The sequence below is a fragment of the Berghia stephanieae genome, chromosome 7, assembly GCF_034508935.2.
Source record: "Berghia stephanieae isolate SIO BIC M18660-M18661 chromosome 7, UCSD_Bste_1.3, whole genome shotgun sequence".
NCBI classification, from domain to species: Eukaryota; Metazoa; Mollusca; class Gastropoda; order Nudibranchia; family Aeolidiidae; genus Berghia; species Berghia stephanieae.
The window spans coordinates 11,689,765-11,709,764 of NC_088366.1; the positions used below are offsets into that span (position 1 = coordinate 11,689,765).

The 20,000-nt window shown below is 35.5% G+C and overlaps 1 protein-coding gene across 1 annotated transcript in view; it reads right to left on the reverse strand.

Annotated features, from left to right (window-relative positions):
* Positions 1 to 20,000, reverse strand: part of LOC144976146 (uncharacterized) — a 217,287-nt gene that overhangs the window by 17,302 nt on the left and 179,985 nt on the right. Inside the window, exons 6-8 of the mRNA XM_078920328.1 lie at positions 5,512 to 5,628; positions 2,602 to 2,846; positions 1,058 to 1,256 (exon numbers count right to left, since the gene is read on the reverse strand). Coding sequence (XP_078776454.1) covers positions 1,058 to 1,256; positions 2,602 to 2,846; positions 5,512 to 5,628 — 561 coding nt within the window. The remainder of the gene's footprint in view (positions 1 to 1,057; positions 1,257 to 2,601; positions 2,847 to 5,511; positions 5,629 to 20,000) is intronic.

Here is a 20,000-nt window from a genome sequence, read left to right on the forward strand (position 1 = left end):
ACAGCAACACATAACATGTAGGATGAGATATGACGCTTGGCAGGCGATATTACAAATTTTTGGGACAGAGACAACGCTGTTAACGGCCAGGTACTCATTTTACACCTGAGTACAGTGAGAGAATGTGAGTAAAGAGCCTTCTCCAAGGACTCAACTATGCGCCGAGCGAGGCTCGAACCCAGGCCCTTCCGATCCGAAAGCGAGTGTCATACCACTAGACCACATAGCCGCACGACTTCAAATTCTGCCAAAAAAAAGACATTTGGCAGAAAATATGCCAAATTGGCAACCCTGCTACAGATCCATGGCGTAAAAAACCTTTGAAGTAAACTGATTTTCAAGCCTTAAAATTAAAAGGGTGTTTTTGTCAGCATGTTTGTGTTATAGAAGACATGTTTTGAAAATGTCTAGACTGAAAATGTGACCCACCGTATCAAAGCGGTATTATGTCGGGATCCACTCGGTAAGGGAAATTGAATTCATAGCCGCAGATATCCGACTTGGGTTTAATTTCTGTACGTTATGGTGGAGTATAAAGAATATTTCTTGCATTGCAAAAACTTCTAAGCTCCAATTTCTCATCATTCTATCTCTAAAGTCACTTTTTGGGGTCTGAATCATCCCGACATAATACAGTTTTGAGACGGACGGTCACAAATAATCTTGCAAATTAAAAACTGGCCCGATATAATGTAATAGAGAGTGGTTATTGCACTGTGAAAATGTAAAGCCACGTTGAAGGGGTCTAGTGAACGAAATGATATTATTATGTTTGTATGATAGCTGGCAGTCTGTGGCGTGGGAGTTGATGATGAATCAGAAGTGGTTGAGGAGGCTGGAAGAAAAAAGAGGGGAGATGGAGAATGAGTTGGAGAAGAAGTGGAGGAGAAGGGGGAGGAGGATAGAAGAGGAAGAGGAAGAAGAAGAAGAAGAAGAAGAAGAAGAAGAAGAAGAAGAAGAAGAAGAAGAAGAAGAAGAAGAAGAAAGAGGAGGAGGAGGAGGAGGAAGAGGAGGAGGAGGAGGAGGAAGAGGAGGAGGAGGAGAAGAAGATGGTTACCTGAGAACATCAAAAGAGCCACAAGAAGCCCTGGAAACTCCAGCGTCATCAGCTGATCGTCTGCGACTCCTTCTAGAGAAGATCCAGTCCAGCGCACGGGGTACAGGGTGAGACGGGTCCCTGTAGTGGATGTTGAGAACTATCCCGGCACACACCACAGATGCTGTGCTCAAGGCTAGCAGGCTGGTGAGGTAGATAGCTGGACATGAGAAATGTGAACGATTATTGCAGCAAATCAATGCCTGAAGAATATCAAATAACAAAAACAGGAAACCTTCATGCGTTTATCAAATTAAGAAGAACCAAAGGAGCAGCACTGGTGTAAGATAAAGATCTGAACAAGTGTGCATGAAAGGTGCCCGACAAAACAAGAAAGAAAAATACAAGAAAAAAGACCATCCCAAAAAATCAATCGACCTCGACTGGGGATCGAACCTCAGACCTTCTGATTACCGGTCAGACGTGATACCATTACACATTAATGGTTAAATGTTTACTTGTTCAAATATTTATCTTCATTCGTTTCCGTGATGAACTATGAGTTCTCATAAAATAGGCTATGCTATCCCTTAAAAAAGACTGACCCAAAAGGGATAGACTTTTCGATGTTTTCGGAGTCCTCATAAAAATAGACCATGTTTTACCTTAAAAACTGCTTACCCAAAATGGAAAGAGTCCATCAGATGTTTTCTGGACGAAGAGTCTGTTTTTGGGATGAACAGTCTCCATAACAAAAGACTGTGCTATGTTTTAAAATAACAAGAATAGGATTCAATATTCGTAACGTCATTTCCTTCCTAATGACGCATGGTAACTTAGCAACACTGGCTCTAAACTATCGGAACAATGGTGGACGGCCGTATGAAATATTTCTCCGGCGAGCATAAAAGCGTATCCAGAGGGAAAAAAAACATAAATTTGATCATGTTTTGACTTTTACACATTCTCGTCACAAGACATATGAAAAGTTCTAGCCAGCTTGAAGAATAAAAAGTAATGATTTTCTTTGTTTAGAACCAAGATGGCCGCCGTTGCCAGGCTGCGTGACATCAGACTACTGAATCCAATTTGAAGTGAGTAGAAAAGTACCAGATGACAAACAAACAGGAGAGGGTAGCTCTACACTGGCTGGCCAGGTGGAGTTGTCGTACCAGTAATGTCGCAGGTTCGAGCCCCCTCGCCGCGAAGTATTTTTATTCTCTATTATATTATATTCTGGCACTTTTCTACTCACTTTATTTCTTGTTATTATCAACATAAATGTGACCCTCTGTCTCAAAACGGTATTATGTCGGGATGATTCAGACCCCAAAAAGTGAATTTAGAGATAGAATGATGAGAAATTGGAGCTTAGAAGATTTTGCAAAGGAAGAAATAGTCTTTATACTCCACCATAACGTACAGAAATTAAACCCAAGTTGGATATTTGTGGCTATGAATTCAATTTCCCTTACCGAGTGGATCCCGACATAATACCTCTTTGATACGGTGGGTCACAAATGTCTGCTCCACTCACTTTTCTGTTTTAAAAAAAACTAACTTACCCAAAAGTGACAAACTCTCAGAGGTTTTCGGGATGTTGTCACTGATGATCCCCAGATAGACAGTGAACGCCAGGAGGACAGTGACCGCCAGGGCCATCCTCTCGCCGCAGTCCGAGGGCAGGATGAAGACCAGCACGTTGAGACACGACAGCATCACCACGGGAATAATGGTGTTCAGGACATAGAAGAACCTCTTTCGGCGTAGGTGTACCACAAACGTCACACCGGTGTGTTCGTATCCCGGTCTGAAATTTAAAATCAAAATTTTAATAAATAATAAATATGAGCATTTATAGATAGTATGCGCTTGGCTAAGAAGCTCATAACATTGCCATCCGGAAGTATAACGGACCAACACACAAAACTGTGTGTATCCATGAACGTTTATAGTCAGTTTAATACAGTTCAGTGAGCATTACTCATAAACGCGGATGGCAAAAAACAGTAACAAAGACCTGAGTGACGTCATCTTCGAACTATCTATACAGGACATTTCCAAGGATGCTCTATGCGCTTCACAATGTTTTCTTTATCTCGCAATCAGGACATATGGAAACATATTTTCATTTTATACACTACAAACACTCCTGAGTTGAGTGGGACAATGGGTGTTAATTGCCTTACATTTCATGTATTTGTCATCAAATTGTTGATTTATTGGCGAAAGCCTAAGATTGAATAAACTTTGAAACTTTGAAACCTAATATCACAAAGTGGAGATCAGCGCAACCTTGAGCGTTTACAGTTTACGGTTAATATAGTTTAATAATAATAATAATAATAATAATAATAAATGGCATTTATATAGCGCTTTACCCCGTTGTCACAGGCTCTAAGCGCTTTACAGTGATATAAAACAAAACATATTACAGTGAGACAAGTGTGAAGGAAACGTGATACGAATTCAATTTAACAACAACAAAATATGAAAAAAATATTGCAACATTATGACGTAAAAAGATAAAACTTTAAGCGAGATTTGAACGTTGTCAACGAATCCGAGCATCTCACGTGTGATGGGAGAGAGTTCCAAAAATGGGGGGGCCGAAAATTGAAAAGACTGTTCACCTATTTTACGCAATGGCTTAGGTTTGACAAGGATTGATTGGTCATTGCTTGACCTCAAGTTTCTATTGGGGACATATATGTTTAGAAGGTCTTTAATATAGGAGGAACTGTTCGTACTCAGGGATTGGTAGACAACAGTACAAATCTTATAGGCAACTTTTTTTTCCACAGGAAGCCAATGTAACTCACGGAGAAGAAGAGTTGCAGACAACTATTTTTTGTTATTGCGTACAATGAGCTTGGCTGCGTTATTTTGAGCAACCTGAAGTTTGCTAATTTTGTCTTTAGCTAAATTCGCCCAAAGCTAGTTACAATAGTCCAATTTAGATAAAATCAGGGAGTTCTGTTATATGCTTCGGTATTAAATTACGAATTTTGCTTATTTTTTTCATTTCTATGTACATAGATTGTATGGTGTTATTCACATGGCTTGTCATGGAAAGATCTTTATCAATGATGACGCCAAGGTTTTTTGCTTTATGTGAAAATTCTATTGTGCTATTTCCGAGAGTAATAGGTGATTTATTTGCCTGTTTAAGAATACTCGGCCTTCCAAACATTAAAATCTCAGTTTTACTATCATTTAATTTAACTTATTGTGGTACATCCAAGATTTAATCTCATTAAAACAGCTCGTAATTCGTTGTATTAAGAACTGTAAATTACTAAGAGGTGCTGAATCATATATTTGCGTATCATCTTCATAAAAATGATAACTCAGATTGAATATGGATATCACACTAGAAAGGGGCTACATATATACAGTAAAAAGGACAGGGCCAAGAACAGAGCCTTGTGGCACTCCAAAATTTAGTAAAACTTGTTCTGACTGAACACCATTCACCACGACAGTCTGCCATCGATCCTGTAAATATGATGTAAACCATTTAAGGGCAATTCCTTTTATGCCGAACGTATTTTCTAGTCTTCTTAACAAAATGTCATGGTCAATGGTGTCAAAGGCAGCTGAAAGATCTAAAAGGCATAATACATTGATATTGTTAGCATCAGCATTACATAACAAGTCATTTAAGATTTTAAGAAGCGCCGTTTCAGTACTGTGTTTATGTTTGTAGGCTGACTGAAAGGGTTGTTCCAAACTGTTGTTCTTAAGATGAGATGTTAATTGTGTAAGAACTACCTTCTCCAAAAGTTTTGACAAAAAAGGTAAATTTGATACAGGACGATAATTGTTTAATATATTGTGGTCCAGTGATGGTTTCTTCAGAAGTGGTTTGACGAGGGCACTTTTAAAGCACGATGGAACTTCGCCAGTCAGTATGGATGTATTTATGATTGATGTAATGGATGGTAATAATGTATCGATGTTTAGTGAGAATTGCTCATATACATCGATGGCAAAAGTAAAAACGCCAATAACAAAGACCGGAGTGATATCAACTATAATTTAGTGAGAAGTAATGATACGATTCAATAGTCTGACGTCACGCCGCCCAGCAACGGCGGCCATCTTGGTTCTAAACAAAAAAAATCATTACTTTTTATTTTTCATGCTGGCTAGAACTTTTCATATGCCTTGTGATCAGAATGTGTAAAAGTCAAAACATGATCAATTTATTGTTTTTTTCCCTCTGGATACCCTTTATGCTCGCAGGAGAAATATTTCATACGGGCGTCCGCCATTGTTCCGATAGTTTAAAGCCAGTGTTACTAAGTTACCAAGCGTCATTAGGAAGGAAGTGACGTTACGTCTGTTGAATCCTATTACAATGGCAGTCTAAAAACAAGTTTTAAAAAGAGCTGAATGACTTCAATTTTTTCCCTTCTATTTATCTGCAAGAGCATCTTTGACCAACCATTTTTTGAGCTACTATTGATTACCTATAAGTAGAAGGGTATTTGTAGAGCCTTGCCTCTGTCTTGATGATGTCCCATTCCCCATTGGGTAACAAGGCGTCCAGGTTAATCGTGTCGAACTCAGGACTCACCGTCAACGTCCTGGGAAACAAAGGAATAGAATTACTTAATAAGCTAGTGTTAATTTAAAAAAAAAAGAAATAATAATAATAATATAATAATAATAATAATAATAATAATAATAATAATATAATAATAAATTAATAATAATAATAATAATAATAATAATAATAATAATAATAATAATAATAATAATAATAATAATAATAATAATAATAATAATAATAATAATAATAATAATAATAATAATAATAATAAATAATAATAATAATAATAATAATAATATAATAATAATAATAATAATAATAATAATAATAATAATAATAATAATATATAATAATAATAATAATAATAATAATAATAATAATAATAATAATAAATAATAATAATAATAATAATAATAATAATAAAATAATAATAATAATAATAATAATAATAATATCTCGGTAGCTGGGAGTTTTTTTATATCTAGTTTTATTATATCGTAAGATGTTAGGATGTAACGATCTAACTTGTTAAAAAGACAAGCGAAAGATAAGATTAGAAGTTTAATAATAGAAGACACTACAAATATACCAACTTTCAATCTTACAAATCAATTAAACGTCCCAGATTTTTATATTACACAAGAAGACATACTTGCAAAATTGTTGAATTTAGACGTGACTAAAAGCATGGGACCCGATTTCCTTCATCCCCGTTTACTGAGGGAAGTGGCCTTTGAAATATCACAGCCGCTATCAACAATATATAATAAGTCTCTTAAATCTGGTACCTTACCCATTGAATGGAAACAAGCCACTGTTACTGCCATTCATAAAAAGGGCAGCAAACTAGATGCTGCAAACTATAGACCCATCAGCTTAACATGCATACTCTGTAAGGTTATGGAGTCTATCTTGAAAGACCGAATAACGGACTTTCTCGAAAGTCATACGATGCTAAACGATAAACAGCATGGTTTTAGATGAAAGAGATCATGCTTTACTCAACTTTTACAGGTGATGGAGGATTTTACCAAGTTAACTGATCGTGATCAATGCATTAATGTTGTTTATCTTGATTTCCGCAAGGCTTTTGATTCTGTACCTCATGAGAGACTATTCATTAAACAAAAAGCATATGGATTTAAAGGGAATATCTTTAACTGGATTAAAGACTTTCTTAATAATCGAATACAAAGGGTCATTGTCAATGGTGTGGGGTCGGATTTTAAGAATGTAATTAGCGGTGTACCCAAGGAAGCGTATTGGGACCACTTTTATTTCTTTTATATATAAATGATTTACCATGTGGCATAAATTCAGCCTGCAAACTGTTTGCAGACGATACAAAGATCTATAGTACAACTGAAGATCATAACATTCTACAAACTGAAATATTTTCACTTTTCAAATGGTCATGGCATTTGGATTTTAATGTTTCGAAAAAATAATCCATGTCATAATTATTTTACCGATACTTCTATGTCAAATCTACTTTCCGTTGTGCCTTATGAAAAGGATGTGGGAGTTACTTTTGATTCACATTTGAATTTTGATGTACATATTGATAATTGTGTAAGGCGTGCAAACAGAATGATGGGAATAATATATAGAACCTTTATAAGTCTTGATAAAACCCCATTTTTATATTTGTATAAATCGCTCGTTCGACCAATTCTAGAAGACGGAAATTGCATCTGGAGCCCATTATATAAAAGACAATCTATTAGTATTGAAATTGTACAGAGGAGAGCTACCAATCAATTTATACAATACAGTATTTATCTTATAAGGAAAGGTTAGAATTTCTTGACTTACCCAGTTTGAAATATAGAAGAATTCGTGGGGATTTAATTCAGGTTTATAGATTGGTACATGGTATGGATAAGATAGACTTTTCTGATTTTTTTTTATATTCTAATATTACTTTTACTAGAGGGGACAAGTTTAAGATTATTGTCTTTAGATGCAAAACAAACATAAGACAAAACTGGTTCGGTATTCGTATTGTCCAGAAATGGAACAGTTTGAAATTTGAAACAAAGAATGCAAAATCTATGGATTATTTCAAGGTGTTAGTAGACAGGGAATTTTATGATGGGAGATTTATATATGACGAATAATACTTGTTTGCACTGCTGTTGACATGGCTTTCAATCTTGTATATATTATGCATTATTATATTATTATGGTTATCTTCTATATGCGTGTGTATATATATATATATATGTGTGTGTGTGTGTGTGTGTGTGTGTGTGTGTGTGTACTTTGCATGTCACGGTTAAAGATATATGTTTGTACACCACATATACATGAGTACATTTAAGTTGAAATACTATCATTACCACGTGTATCATTATAGTAATCTTTAATTAATCGATTAATGGCATTACTATTATTATTGAGGGCATTCAAAGGATCTTATCAATAAAACGACGAAGTGAGTTTTACTCAAATCGGAAGTAGGAAACAGGAAAATAAACAATATAAGTAGTGGCCAGATAGTTTAGGGAGAAATCAACTAACCACTATAGGACGCCACAATATCTACATCACGATAGACTAGCGTCTTTTAAGTGTCATAACATACGTATGTAAGAGGAGTAGATAGAAGAATAGAAGAGGGAGAAGAAGAAGAAGAAGAAGAAGAAGAAGAAGAAGAAGAAGAAGAAGAAGAAGAAGAAGAAGAAGAAGAAGAAGAAGAAGAAAGAAGAAGAAGAAGAAGGAAGAAGAAGAGAAGAGAAAGAAGAAGAAGAAGAAGAAGAAGAAGAAGAAGAAGAAGAAGAAGAAAAGAAGAAGAAGAAGAAGAAAAGAAGAAGAAGAAGAAGAAGAAGAAGAAGAAAAGAAGAAGAAGAAGAAGAAGAAGAAGAAGAGAAGAAGAAGAAAGAAGAAGAAGAAGAAGAAGAAGAAGAAGAAGAAGAAGAGAAGAAGAAGAAGAAGAAGAAGAAGAAGAAGAAGAAGAAGAAGAAGAAGAAGAAGAAGAAGAAGAAGAAGAAGAAGAAGAAGAAGAAGAAGAAGAAGAAGAAGAAGAAGAAGAAGAAGAAGAAGAAGAGAAAGAAGAGAAGAAGAAGAAGAAGAAGAAGAAGAAGAAGAAGAGAAGAAGAAGAAGAAGAAGAAGAAGAAGAAGAAGAAGAAGAAGAAGAGAAGAAGAAGAAGAAGAAGAAGAAGAAGAAGAAGAAGAGAAGAAGAAGAAGAAGAAGAAGAAGAAGAAGAAGAAGAAGAAGAAGAAGAAGAAGAAGAAGAAGAAGAAGAAGAAGAAGAAGAAGAAGAAGAAGAAGAAGAAGAAGAAGAAGAAGAAGAAGAAGAAGAAAGAAGAAGAAGAAGAAGAAGAAGAAGAAGAAGAAGAAGAAGAAGAAGAAGAAGAAGAAGAAGAAGAAGAAGAAAGAAGAAGAAGAAGAAGAAGAAGAAGAAGAAGAAAGAAGAAGAAGAAAGAAGAAGAAGAAAGAAGAAGAAGAAGAAGAAAGAAGAAGAAAAGAAGAAGAAGAAGAAGAAGAAGAAGAAGAAGAAGAAGAAGAAGAAGAAGAAGAAGAAGAAGAAGAAGAAGAAGAGAAGAAGAAAGAAAGAAGAAGAAGAAGAAGAAGAAGAAGGAAGAAGAAGAAGAAGAAGAAGAAGAAGAAGAAGAGAAGAAGAAGAAGAAGAAGAAGAAGAAAGAAGAGAGAAGAAGAAGAAGAAGAAGAAGAAGAAGAAGAAGAAGAAGAAGAAGAAGAAGAAGAAGAAGAAGAAGAAGAAGAAGAAGAAGAAGAAGAAGAAGAAGAAGAAGAAGAAGAAGAAGAAGAAGAAGAAGAAGAAGAAGAAGAAGAAGAAGAAGAAGAAGAAGAAGAAGAAGAAGAAGAAGAAGAGAAGAAGAAGAAGAAGAAGAAGAAGAAGAAGAAGAAGAAGAAGAAGAAGAAGAAGAAGAAGAAGAAGAAGAAGAAGAAGAAGAAGAAGAAGAAGAAGAAGAAGAAGAAGAAGAAGAAGAAGAAGAAGAAGAAGAAGAAGAAGAAGAAGAAGAAGAAGAAAGAAGAAGAAGAAAGAAAAGAAGAAGAAGAAGAGAAGAAGAAGAAGAAGAAGAAGAAGAAGAAGAAGAAGAAGAAGAAGAAGAAGAAGAAGAAGAAGAAGAAGAAGAAGAAAAGAAGAAGAAGAAGAAGAAGAAGAAGAAGAAGAAGAAGAAGAAGAAGAAGAAGAAGAAGAAGAAGAAGAAGAAGAAGAAGAAGAAGAAGAAGAAGAAGAAGAAGAAGAAGAAGAAGAAGAAGAAGAAGAAGAAGAAGATTAGACGGGAGATCTGAAATGACCAGAAAGGACCAAATCCTGACCCTAACGAAGAGTGGACATTGGTAGCCCTGAGCCATCCAACTGTACTTTGACATAACACCTTTTTCTATTTTGTATTATGACAGAAAAACATCTCTTCAATTAAAAAAACATAATTAAAAATTGAGGTTTTAAATAACGCAATATCCTTTAATGGGACAGCGTGGCTCAGCGGTGCGGTCTTCGCTTCGTACCCGAAAGGTACCGAGTTCGATTACCCGCTGCGCTGTGTGGCCTTGAGCAAGTCACCTCGCCCTAGCTCAATTTGCGGCGTTGCACTGCGGCTGACGCCTGGGTTATTCCAGTCTTCCCTTGGAATAGACCCTAGAGACAAATTTCCGCTATGGGATTAATAAAGGGATTTTTAAAAAAAATTTTATAAACGTGCTCAAGCGGGCCCTGGCCAACAGTAAAATTAAACATACAGGGCGGGACATGACGCTTGTTAGGCGACATTACAACATTTTTTTTCGGACAGAGACACCGCTGTTATCTTTTTATACCTGAGTACGGTGAGAGAATGTGATTAAAGAGCCTTCTCCAAGAACTCAACTTGAACCCAGCACCTTCCGATCCTAAAGTGAGTGTCATACCACTAGATCACAAAGCGGCAATGACAAAAGTGGGTTTATCAGGCGACAAAATTACCCTTAAGTAGTCCTTCAGAGCCACCAGTCCCGTGGAGTCGGAGCTTATCCCGGTTTTTATAGCGTGAAACGGACAATAGCGATTGCTTGCTACCCTCGGATAGGACGCTGATCTATCGCAAACTACTTCCGCCAGATCTAACAACAGACCCAGCTACCAAACCACTGCTGATTGGACAAAGAAAAATCATCTCGACTGCTACCCTGATCGATCTCGGTGCTTTCTCTTGCGAAGCGGATGCTCTACCAACTGAGCTATCAGGAACCCTAAAATGCCTTCCTCCCCCCCCCCCACCCCCTCCCCCCCACCCCCTCCCCGCAACTGCCGCCAAAAAAAAAAAATCCCTATCAAAACTGTGACTTCACTGACTGTGGGGGGTTGAGGAGGGTTATTATAATCGATGGTTATTTGTGTCCCATCGTCCCAAAACGGTATTATGTCGGAACGAACCTTATGCTTAAAAGCCGAATTAAATGTCAAACTGGTCAAAAATATAAATTGTTGGCATTCGGACCTTAAAATATGGTATCCATTTTCCTCAATAAATCACATTAACTCAACAAGAAGTCTGATATTTCTGGCTATAAATTCAATTTTCAACATCTTAACCAACCCGACTTAATACCGTTTTGAGGCCAAAGGTCACATTTGAAGAAAAGGTTTTCTGACGGGGGTGGGGTAGGGGTGGGGGGGGGGGGGGGGGGGGGGTAATCAGAAAACTGCAGTATCGGCCACTAAACCCCGTCTTGCGATACTGAACAACTGAGATGGTATCAATTAATTGGACCCAATATTGCTAGAAAAGAAAGAGATTTATGTCACAATCGATATAATATTGTAACATGATATAACATTGTGAATAAGAACCTTGCCTCAAGATATGAAATAGATTAATATAAGATAATAAGACAATTATTTCCCCTCGTCTCAATACGATAATGGGTCAGCGCGACGTGTACATATATACAGGTCTGACATCCGAACCCACTTATGGGCCTAGTTTAACATTGTTGTAATGGACAATATTGCGCGTCATTTTTTTTTTTTTTTAGATTTCTATGGCAACAAAAGGATTTAAAAGTAAAGTTATGCGGCTATGTGGTCTTGTGGTATGACACTCGCTTTCTCTCGGGTGTATAATGAATACAAGGCTGTTAACAGCGTTGTCTCAGTCCTAAACAAAATTGTAATATCGCCTAACAGGCGTCATGTTTCGTTCTACATGTCACTTGTTTCTGTTGGTCAGGGGCACCTTGTAAAGCGCTTTGAGCACGTTTAGTGGAAATTGCTCTATATAAAAGCTCAAGTATTCATCAACTTGATCGAAGTTGAGAGATAAAAGTTAAGGGGTAAAAGAAGGCGGATGTTTGGCTGTGTAAAAAGAATGCGGTGGGTATGCGAGAAATGGAGAGAAAAAAAACAACAACAAGGTGGGTGACAAGATATAGATAGTATGCGCTTGGCTAAGAAGCTCATAACATTGCCATCCGGGAGTATAACGGACCAATACACAAACTGTGTGTATCCATGAACGTTTATGGTCTGGTTAAGACAGTTCAGTGAGCATCACTCATTAATGCGGATGGCAAAAAACAATAACAAATACCTGAGTGACGTCATCTTCGAACTATCTATAGAGCGAAAGTCACGTGGGGAGATGAGAGAGAGCGAAAGAGTGCATGAGAGCGAGGATGTGAGAATTAAAACAAAATAGAGAATTAGACGGGCAAAGAGAGAAAGAGAGAAATATAGTGATAGACAGGGATAAAGATAGATAGATAGATAGATAGATAGATAGATAGATAGATAGATAGATAGATAGATAGATAGATAGATAGATAGATAGATAGATAGATAGATAGATAGATAGATAGATATAGATAGATAGATAGATAGATAGATAGATAGATAGATAGATAGATAGATAGAGAAAAGATAGATAGATAGATAGATAGATAGATAGATAGATAGATAGATAGATAGATAATAGTAGATAGATAGATAGATAGATAGATAGATAGATAATAGAAATAGATAGATAGATAGATAGATAGATAGATAGATAATAGATAGATAGATAGATAGATAGATAGATAGATAGATAGTAGATAGATAGATAGAAGATAGATAGATAGATAGATAGATAGATAGAATAGATAGATAGATAGATAGATAGATAGATAGATAGATAGATAGATAGATAGATGATAGATAGATAGATAGATAGATAGATAGATAGATAGATAGATAGATAGATAGATAGATAGATAGATAGATAGATAGATAGATAGATAGATAGATAGATAGATAGTAGATAGAAGATAGATAGATAGTAGATAGATAGATAGATAGATAGATAGATAGATAGATAGATAGATAGATAGATGATAGAGAAGTAGAAGAGATGTAGTAGAGAGATAGTAGAAAAAGTAGTAAAGAGATAGATGATAGTGAGGATAGAGAGATAGATGAAAATAGAAGATAGATAGTGTAGTTTGTGTAGGGTAGAGAATTAGATGAGTGATGATAAGTAGAGTGAGAAGAGAAAAAGAGAGAGAGGAGAGAGAGAGAGAGGATGAGGAGTAGATGTGATAGGGGGGGGGAGAAATAGAGGTGTTTGTGTGTGCGGTGTGGTGGAGTGAGATAGAGAGAGAGAGAGAGAAAGAGATAGAGAAAGAGAGAGAGAGATAGAGAGAAAGAGAGAGAGAGAGAGAGAGAGAGAGAGAGAGAGAGAGAGAGTTGAATATGGAACGGAGGGGGTAGTTTTAGAAGCAAAATGAGATGTGGTTGGGTATTACTGCTTGGAGGGAAAGGGGTTTATGAATGATCATTGGCACCCCGTGTGGTAGGAAATGAACTCAGCGGGGAAAGCAGGAATCTTAGCATTTTTTTTTTACTTGTAATCCTTGTGAGTATGATCATAATATTCATGAAGACAATACGTTGGCAAGGGCCACTATAAATATTTCGAAGTTGATGTCACTCAGGGCTATGTTATTGTTTTTGTTGGGTTTTTTTTTTTTTGCCATCCGCGTTCATTAGTAATTGGATTCAGTAGCCTGATGTCACGCCACCCGGCAACGGCCGCCATCTTGGTTCTAAACAAAGAAAATCATTACTTTTTATGCTTCATGCTGGCTAGAATTTTTCATTCCCTTTTCGTATGCCGTGTGATCAGAATGTGTAAAATTCAAAACATGATAAAATTTATGGGGTTTTTTTTTTTTCCTCTTGAAACGCTTTTATGCTCGCCGGAGTAATATTTCATACGGGCGTCCGCCATTGTTCCGATAGTTTAGAGCTAGTGTTACTAAGTTACCATGCGTCATTAGGAAGAGTATTCTCACTAAAGTTTATTAACCAGACTATAAACTTTTAAGGTTACACATAGTTTTGTGTGTCGGCCCATTATACTTCTGGATGGCAATGTTGTGAGCTCCTTAGCAAAGCGCATACTATCTATAAAACACATTTGAAGAATAGCCTTCCAAAACTCCTTTACTCCGTTGTTTTCCATTTTAAGATATTGAAGATTATTTACCCTACAATTTCTCATTCTGTCTATTATTTTATCATAACTTCACATGTACACAAATCTAGAGAAATTCGTGTGTCCATTGATGCTTAATATAAAGTTTATATTTCAATGTATCTCATGGATGGAAAATCTCAAAAAGTAGAAAAATCGACTTAACAAGTTTTGGAAAACCAGCCTTCAGTTGATGATGATGATGATGATAATGATGATAATGATGATGATGATGATGATGATGATGATGATAATGATGATGATGATAATGATGCTGATGATGGTAATGATGGTGATGATATTGATGATGATGATAATGATGATAATGATGATAATGATGATAATGATGATAATGATGATGATGATGTGGAGGAGGAGGAGGAGGAGGAATATGGTGATGACGATGATGATGATGATGATGATGATGATGATGATGATGATGATGATCATGATCATGATGATGATGATGATGATAATGATGATATAATAATAATTATGATGATGATGAGGAGGAGGGGGATGAGGAGGAGGAGGATGGTGATGGTAATGACGATGTTAATAATGGTGATGATGATAATGATGATGATGATGGTTGTGGTCGTGGTGGTGGTTGTTTGGTGATGCGAATGTTAGCTGTAATGGTTCATGTAGTCAGTCACGGCAATATTGATGATGATGAGTATCTTTACTTTTATTATCATAATATTCTTATTTGTTATCATCTATATTGTTATTAATTTTATTATAGATATCAACTTTATATCGTCACTATCATCTTCAATATCATCATCATAATCATCATCCTCGTCATTATCATCATCGTAATCATCATTATGATAATCATCATAATCATCATCATCATCATCATCATCATCATCAGCAGCAGCAGCATCACCATCATCATCATCGTCATCATCATCATCATCCTACTCATCATCATCAAATTGATATAAGCATTCATATAGAGCAATTCAACGGATTCACCATGCTCGGTGTTCTTCATCACGTTTTATCAATTCCTCCATATGTCTTAATTTCATAACGTACCAATCGTCTGATGGACGTCCTCTTTCTACTAACCCACTCAAATCTCAGTTACTGTCTAGAGGTACTATCCACACCTGGTTCCGGTTATAGCTCTAATTCTAGAAATGTATAATGTGACAAAATATGAAAAAGAAAAAAAAAATGATGACACATTTTTGAAAGGGAAAAGACCTCACTACGATGAATGTTGAGAATAGATAAGGGCGCCGGAGTGGGGCGGTAGAGAAAGCAAAGGTACGAACCGACACCAACATAAATGCAGGTCTGACATCCGAACCCACTTATGGGCCTATTTATTTAACATTGTTGTAATGGACAATATTTTACGTCATTTTTTTCCCAAACTTTTTTTTTGAGTTTTCTATTACAATAATGAACCCATAAGGAATTGGGTTATCAGACCTGCAAATAAGTGCACGTTGGTACTAACTGAAGATAGTTGAAAAAACAATGAATACGAACGAACACGCTCAACAGGTTGATATTGTATATCGGGGTAGGGGTGGAATTAATTTATTTGTTTCCATAGGGTTTAACCTATTCATTCATTCTCTTCTGACAGTTTTAATACAATCCCCTATTCTAACGCCTCTCCCTGTGTGTCTGTGTTTGTGTGTGTCTGTGTGTGTGTGTGTGTGTGTGTGTGTGTGTGTGCGTTTGTGTGTGTGTGTCTAGTTCACTAGACAATTTCATTAGAGCGTGTTTTATATTTTTGTGTGTTTTTTTTCAAAATCTTATATTTTTTCTGTCTGTTCCTTTCTCGGTGTCTATTTCCATTCTCTCTTGTTCTTTTATTACCAAGTCTTCTTTTTATCTGTTGATCAAAGTATCTTTTTATCTATAATTTATTTATGTATAGTTTTTTTATTTATTTAGAGATCTAACTATCGATCTATACACCTATCTATTTATCTATCTATCTACCCATCTATCTATCTATCCATCTATTTATTTATCTATATACCTATCTATCTATATATGTATATATCCATCCATCAATCTATCTATCTATCTATTTATCTATCTATCTACCCATCTATCTATCTATCTATCTATCTATCTATCTATCTATAAAATTATAAAAACAAAAACCATGAAATAATAGTGCTCAACTTTTTTTTTTTGATAAAAGGAGCTATTTATAAAATATTTCAAGTATAATTATGATCAAAAATTGTTTTGAGCATTCACTCTCATCACTTCCTGAAGAGAACGAATTCTCGAAACAATATTGTAGAAGTTGATCATAATTATAATTGAAATATTTTATCTATATATCTATGTCTTAATTTGTCTACACGTTACCCTTGCCTAGTTCTCTCTTACACTGTATATTCCTCCGTCTCTGGTATTCTCTCTCTCTCTCTCTCTCTCTCTCTCTCTCTCTCTCTCTCTCTCTCTCTCTCTCTCTCTCTCTCTATATATATATATATATATATATATATATATATATATATATATATATATATATATATATATATATAGTACATTTTACGGCCGTAAGTGTGATGTTGTTTTTAAAAGAATTGCATAGGGATACTCACTGCTAGTAGTTTACAAATAGTCAAAAGATACACAATGGTTCATCCCAGTTTGTAGAAAATTGAAATGCTATTGCTTTCTTTATTTGGGGAAAATGGTATCTACTTGTGATAATTAAAATATAGAGATTGGCGAAACAATAGGCTTCGAAGTGCCACTTCGTTTTCTAAATTATTCAATTCTTTTTCTAATGCTTTCATGATAGTGATAGACTATGTATATGAACAATAAGAGTTATTAGTAGTGGCTAATGAAGCAGTAGTTATATGTGTAGAAGTTAAATAATCTTTCTTTACGCCATTAAAAATGGATAAAAATTGATAAAAGGTTGAAGGGTATTTTTCTGATTTAGTTTTTTTTTTTTTTTTTTTTTTTTTTTTTTTTTTGGGGGGGGGGGGGGGGGAAGGAGGGGGGGGGGGGTTTGTTTTTTATAAGTTTTTTTTTTTTTTTTTTTGTTATTTATTTTTTTTTGTTTTTGGTTGTATTTTGGGGGTTTTCTTTGGGTTTTTTATTTGTTTTGTTTGCGGTTATTTTGTTGTTTTTTTTTTTTGTTGTTTTTTTTTTTGTTTTTTGTTTGTTTGTTTTTTGTTTTTTGTTTTTTTTGTTGTTTTTTTTTTGGGGGGGGGGGCGGGCTATTCTTCAATCGGGAAGAGATGTAAATTTAAGGCGAGAACAGAAGCAAATAAAGAGATCAATGTTATTTTCACTTTTGTTTTTAGTGAGATTTGCGCTACCTCAGTTTGCACAATTCTCGCCTCTCAGTCAAAGGGAGATAATCAAAATAATTGGGTGGCTAGGTCTTTATGGTGTGCGTGTGGCCGAAAGTAGCTGCTGGTACGAATAATATACTTATCATTCATGCTTTCATGTTGAATTTTGAGATGGAAACATTGACTTTACCAAAAAGTTAAGATGATTTTTGAATTTACCAGTCCAGATTCCTGTTACATGATATATGTTTCTTCTATCTACATTATTTCGAGATATTTTTAATTTAATCTTTTATGAATTTTGCTCGTAATCATAGCAATTTTTCTGCCGACATGAAAAATGACGTGTTTCATGATAGTATTCACTCCTTTATTTTGCAAAGACCATTGAACCTCTTCCCTGGAGTACTCACTCACTACCCGTTGACGTGAATTACATGTCATTTTCTATGATCATTATGTTAACTCAATCAACCCTAACACCGACTATATCCGTCGTATAGATAGTATGCGCTTGGCTAAGAAGCTCATAACATTGCCATCCGGAAGTATAACGGACCAACACACAATACTGTGTGTATCCATGAACGTTTATAGTCAGGTTAATACAGTTCAGTGAGCATTACTCATAAACGCGGATGGCAAAAACAATAACAGACACCAGAGTGACATCATCTTCGAACTATCTATATCCGTCGTATACCCGGGGATACTTTTACCCCATGCCTATTTATTACAATTTTATGAGACAAATTATAGGCGTATCAATCGAAGCTCGTGTTCTCAATGATAGTTGAATAAAAATATCTATGTACATGCTCATTTCAAATACATTTTTTTCCTAATTTTGAAAAGTAGCAAAAATCTATAGGATTGAGTGAGTTAATATAGTATATGGAATATGCTATTTCGTCATGCTGGAGGTCAAAACATTTACTTTTGCGAGTGCTTTGGGGGGAATTTCAACAAAGACTGGAGATTTGATTTTTAAAACGTGTGTCTGGTTTAAATATTGTTCTCTTTTCTTTATCTTGTCAATGAGCTTTAAAAATGTGTTTCACAAGTATGATGAATCTTTTTGGTGTTTAATTACATGACGTCAAAGTTAAATTATTATTGGATTCAGTAGTCTGATGTCACGCCGCCCGGCAACGGCGGCCATCTTGGTTCTAAACAAAGAAAACCATTACTTTTTATTCTTCATGATGGCTAGAACTTTTCATTTTTCTTGTAATCAGAATGTGTAAAAGTCAAAACATGATCAAATTTATGTTTTATTTCCTCTGGATACTCTTTTATGCTCAACGGAGAAATATTTCATACGACGTCCGCCATTGTTCTCCATGACTATCAGAATGCTTTACGAATATAGTAAGAAAAATGAATTTTAAATATTCAAAAGTTGTCTCTAGTGGTACCTATATATACAGCTCTTTGTTATTGTTTTTCATACAGCCCTCTATCAGTTAGATTATAAACGTTCAAGGTTACACACAGTTTAGTGTGTTTGGAATGTTTAATCTGGCTGGCGGATGTTGTGAGTATTTTACCGTAACGCATATCATCAATTTACATTATCATAATATAGATAGAATGAAGTTGATGTCACTCGTGTCTTTGTTATTGATTTTTGCCATCCGCATTTATGGGTAATTCTCACTAAACTGTATTCACCAAACTATAGATAGTATGCAGATGACGTCACTCAGGCCTTTGTTATTGTTTTTGCCATCCGCGCTGGTGAGTTGTTCTCACTAAACTGTATTAACCATACTATAAAATTTCATGGTTACACAGAGTTTGTGTGTTGGTCCGTTATACTTCCGGATGGCAATGTTGTGAACTCTTTCGCCAAGCGCATTCTATCTATAAACGTTTAAGGTTACACATAATTTTGTGTATCGGTCCGTTTTACTTCCGGGTGGCAATGTTGTGAGTTACTTAGCCAAGCACACACTATCTATAGATAACAATAACAATCAATAACACTGACCTAAGTGACGTCAACTTCATACTGTCTCCAATGTAAAATTGGAATGTTTAAGCTGGCTGGCGTATGTTGTGAGTATTTTACCATAACGCATAGCATCAACATTCACTCTCCTATAGTCCAATGTATAATGGAATGTTCAAGCTGACTGGTGGATGTTGTAAGTATTTTACCGTAACGCATAGAATCAATATTCACTCCCCTATTATAGTCCAATGTAAAATGGAATGTTGAATCTGGCTGGCGGATATTGTGAGTATATTACCGTAACGCATAGCATCGACAACGTTCTCATTATATTATAGTCCAATGTATACACGAGTCATGAATCCTAGCAACAACAATTGGATTCAGTAGTCCGATATCACGCCGCCCGGCAACGGCGGCCATCTTGGTTCTAAACAAAGAAAATCATTACTTTTTATTCTTCAAGCTGGCTAGAACTTTTCATATGTCCTGTGACCAGAATATGTAAAAGTCAAAACATGATCAAATTTATGGGTTTTTTTTTTCCTCTGGATACCCTTTATGCTCGCCGGAGAAATATTTCATATGGGCGTCCGCCATTGTTCCGATAGTTTAGAGCCAGTGTTGATAAGTTACCATGCGTCATTAGGAAGGAAGTGACGTTACGACTAAAAAAAAAAAAAAAA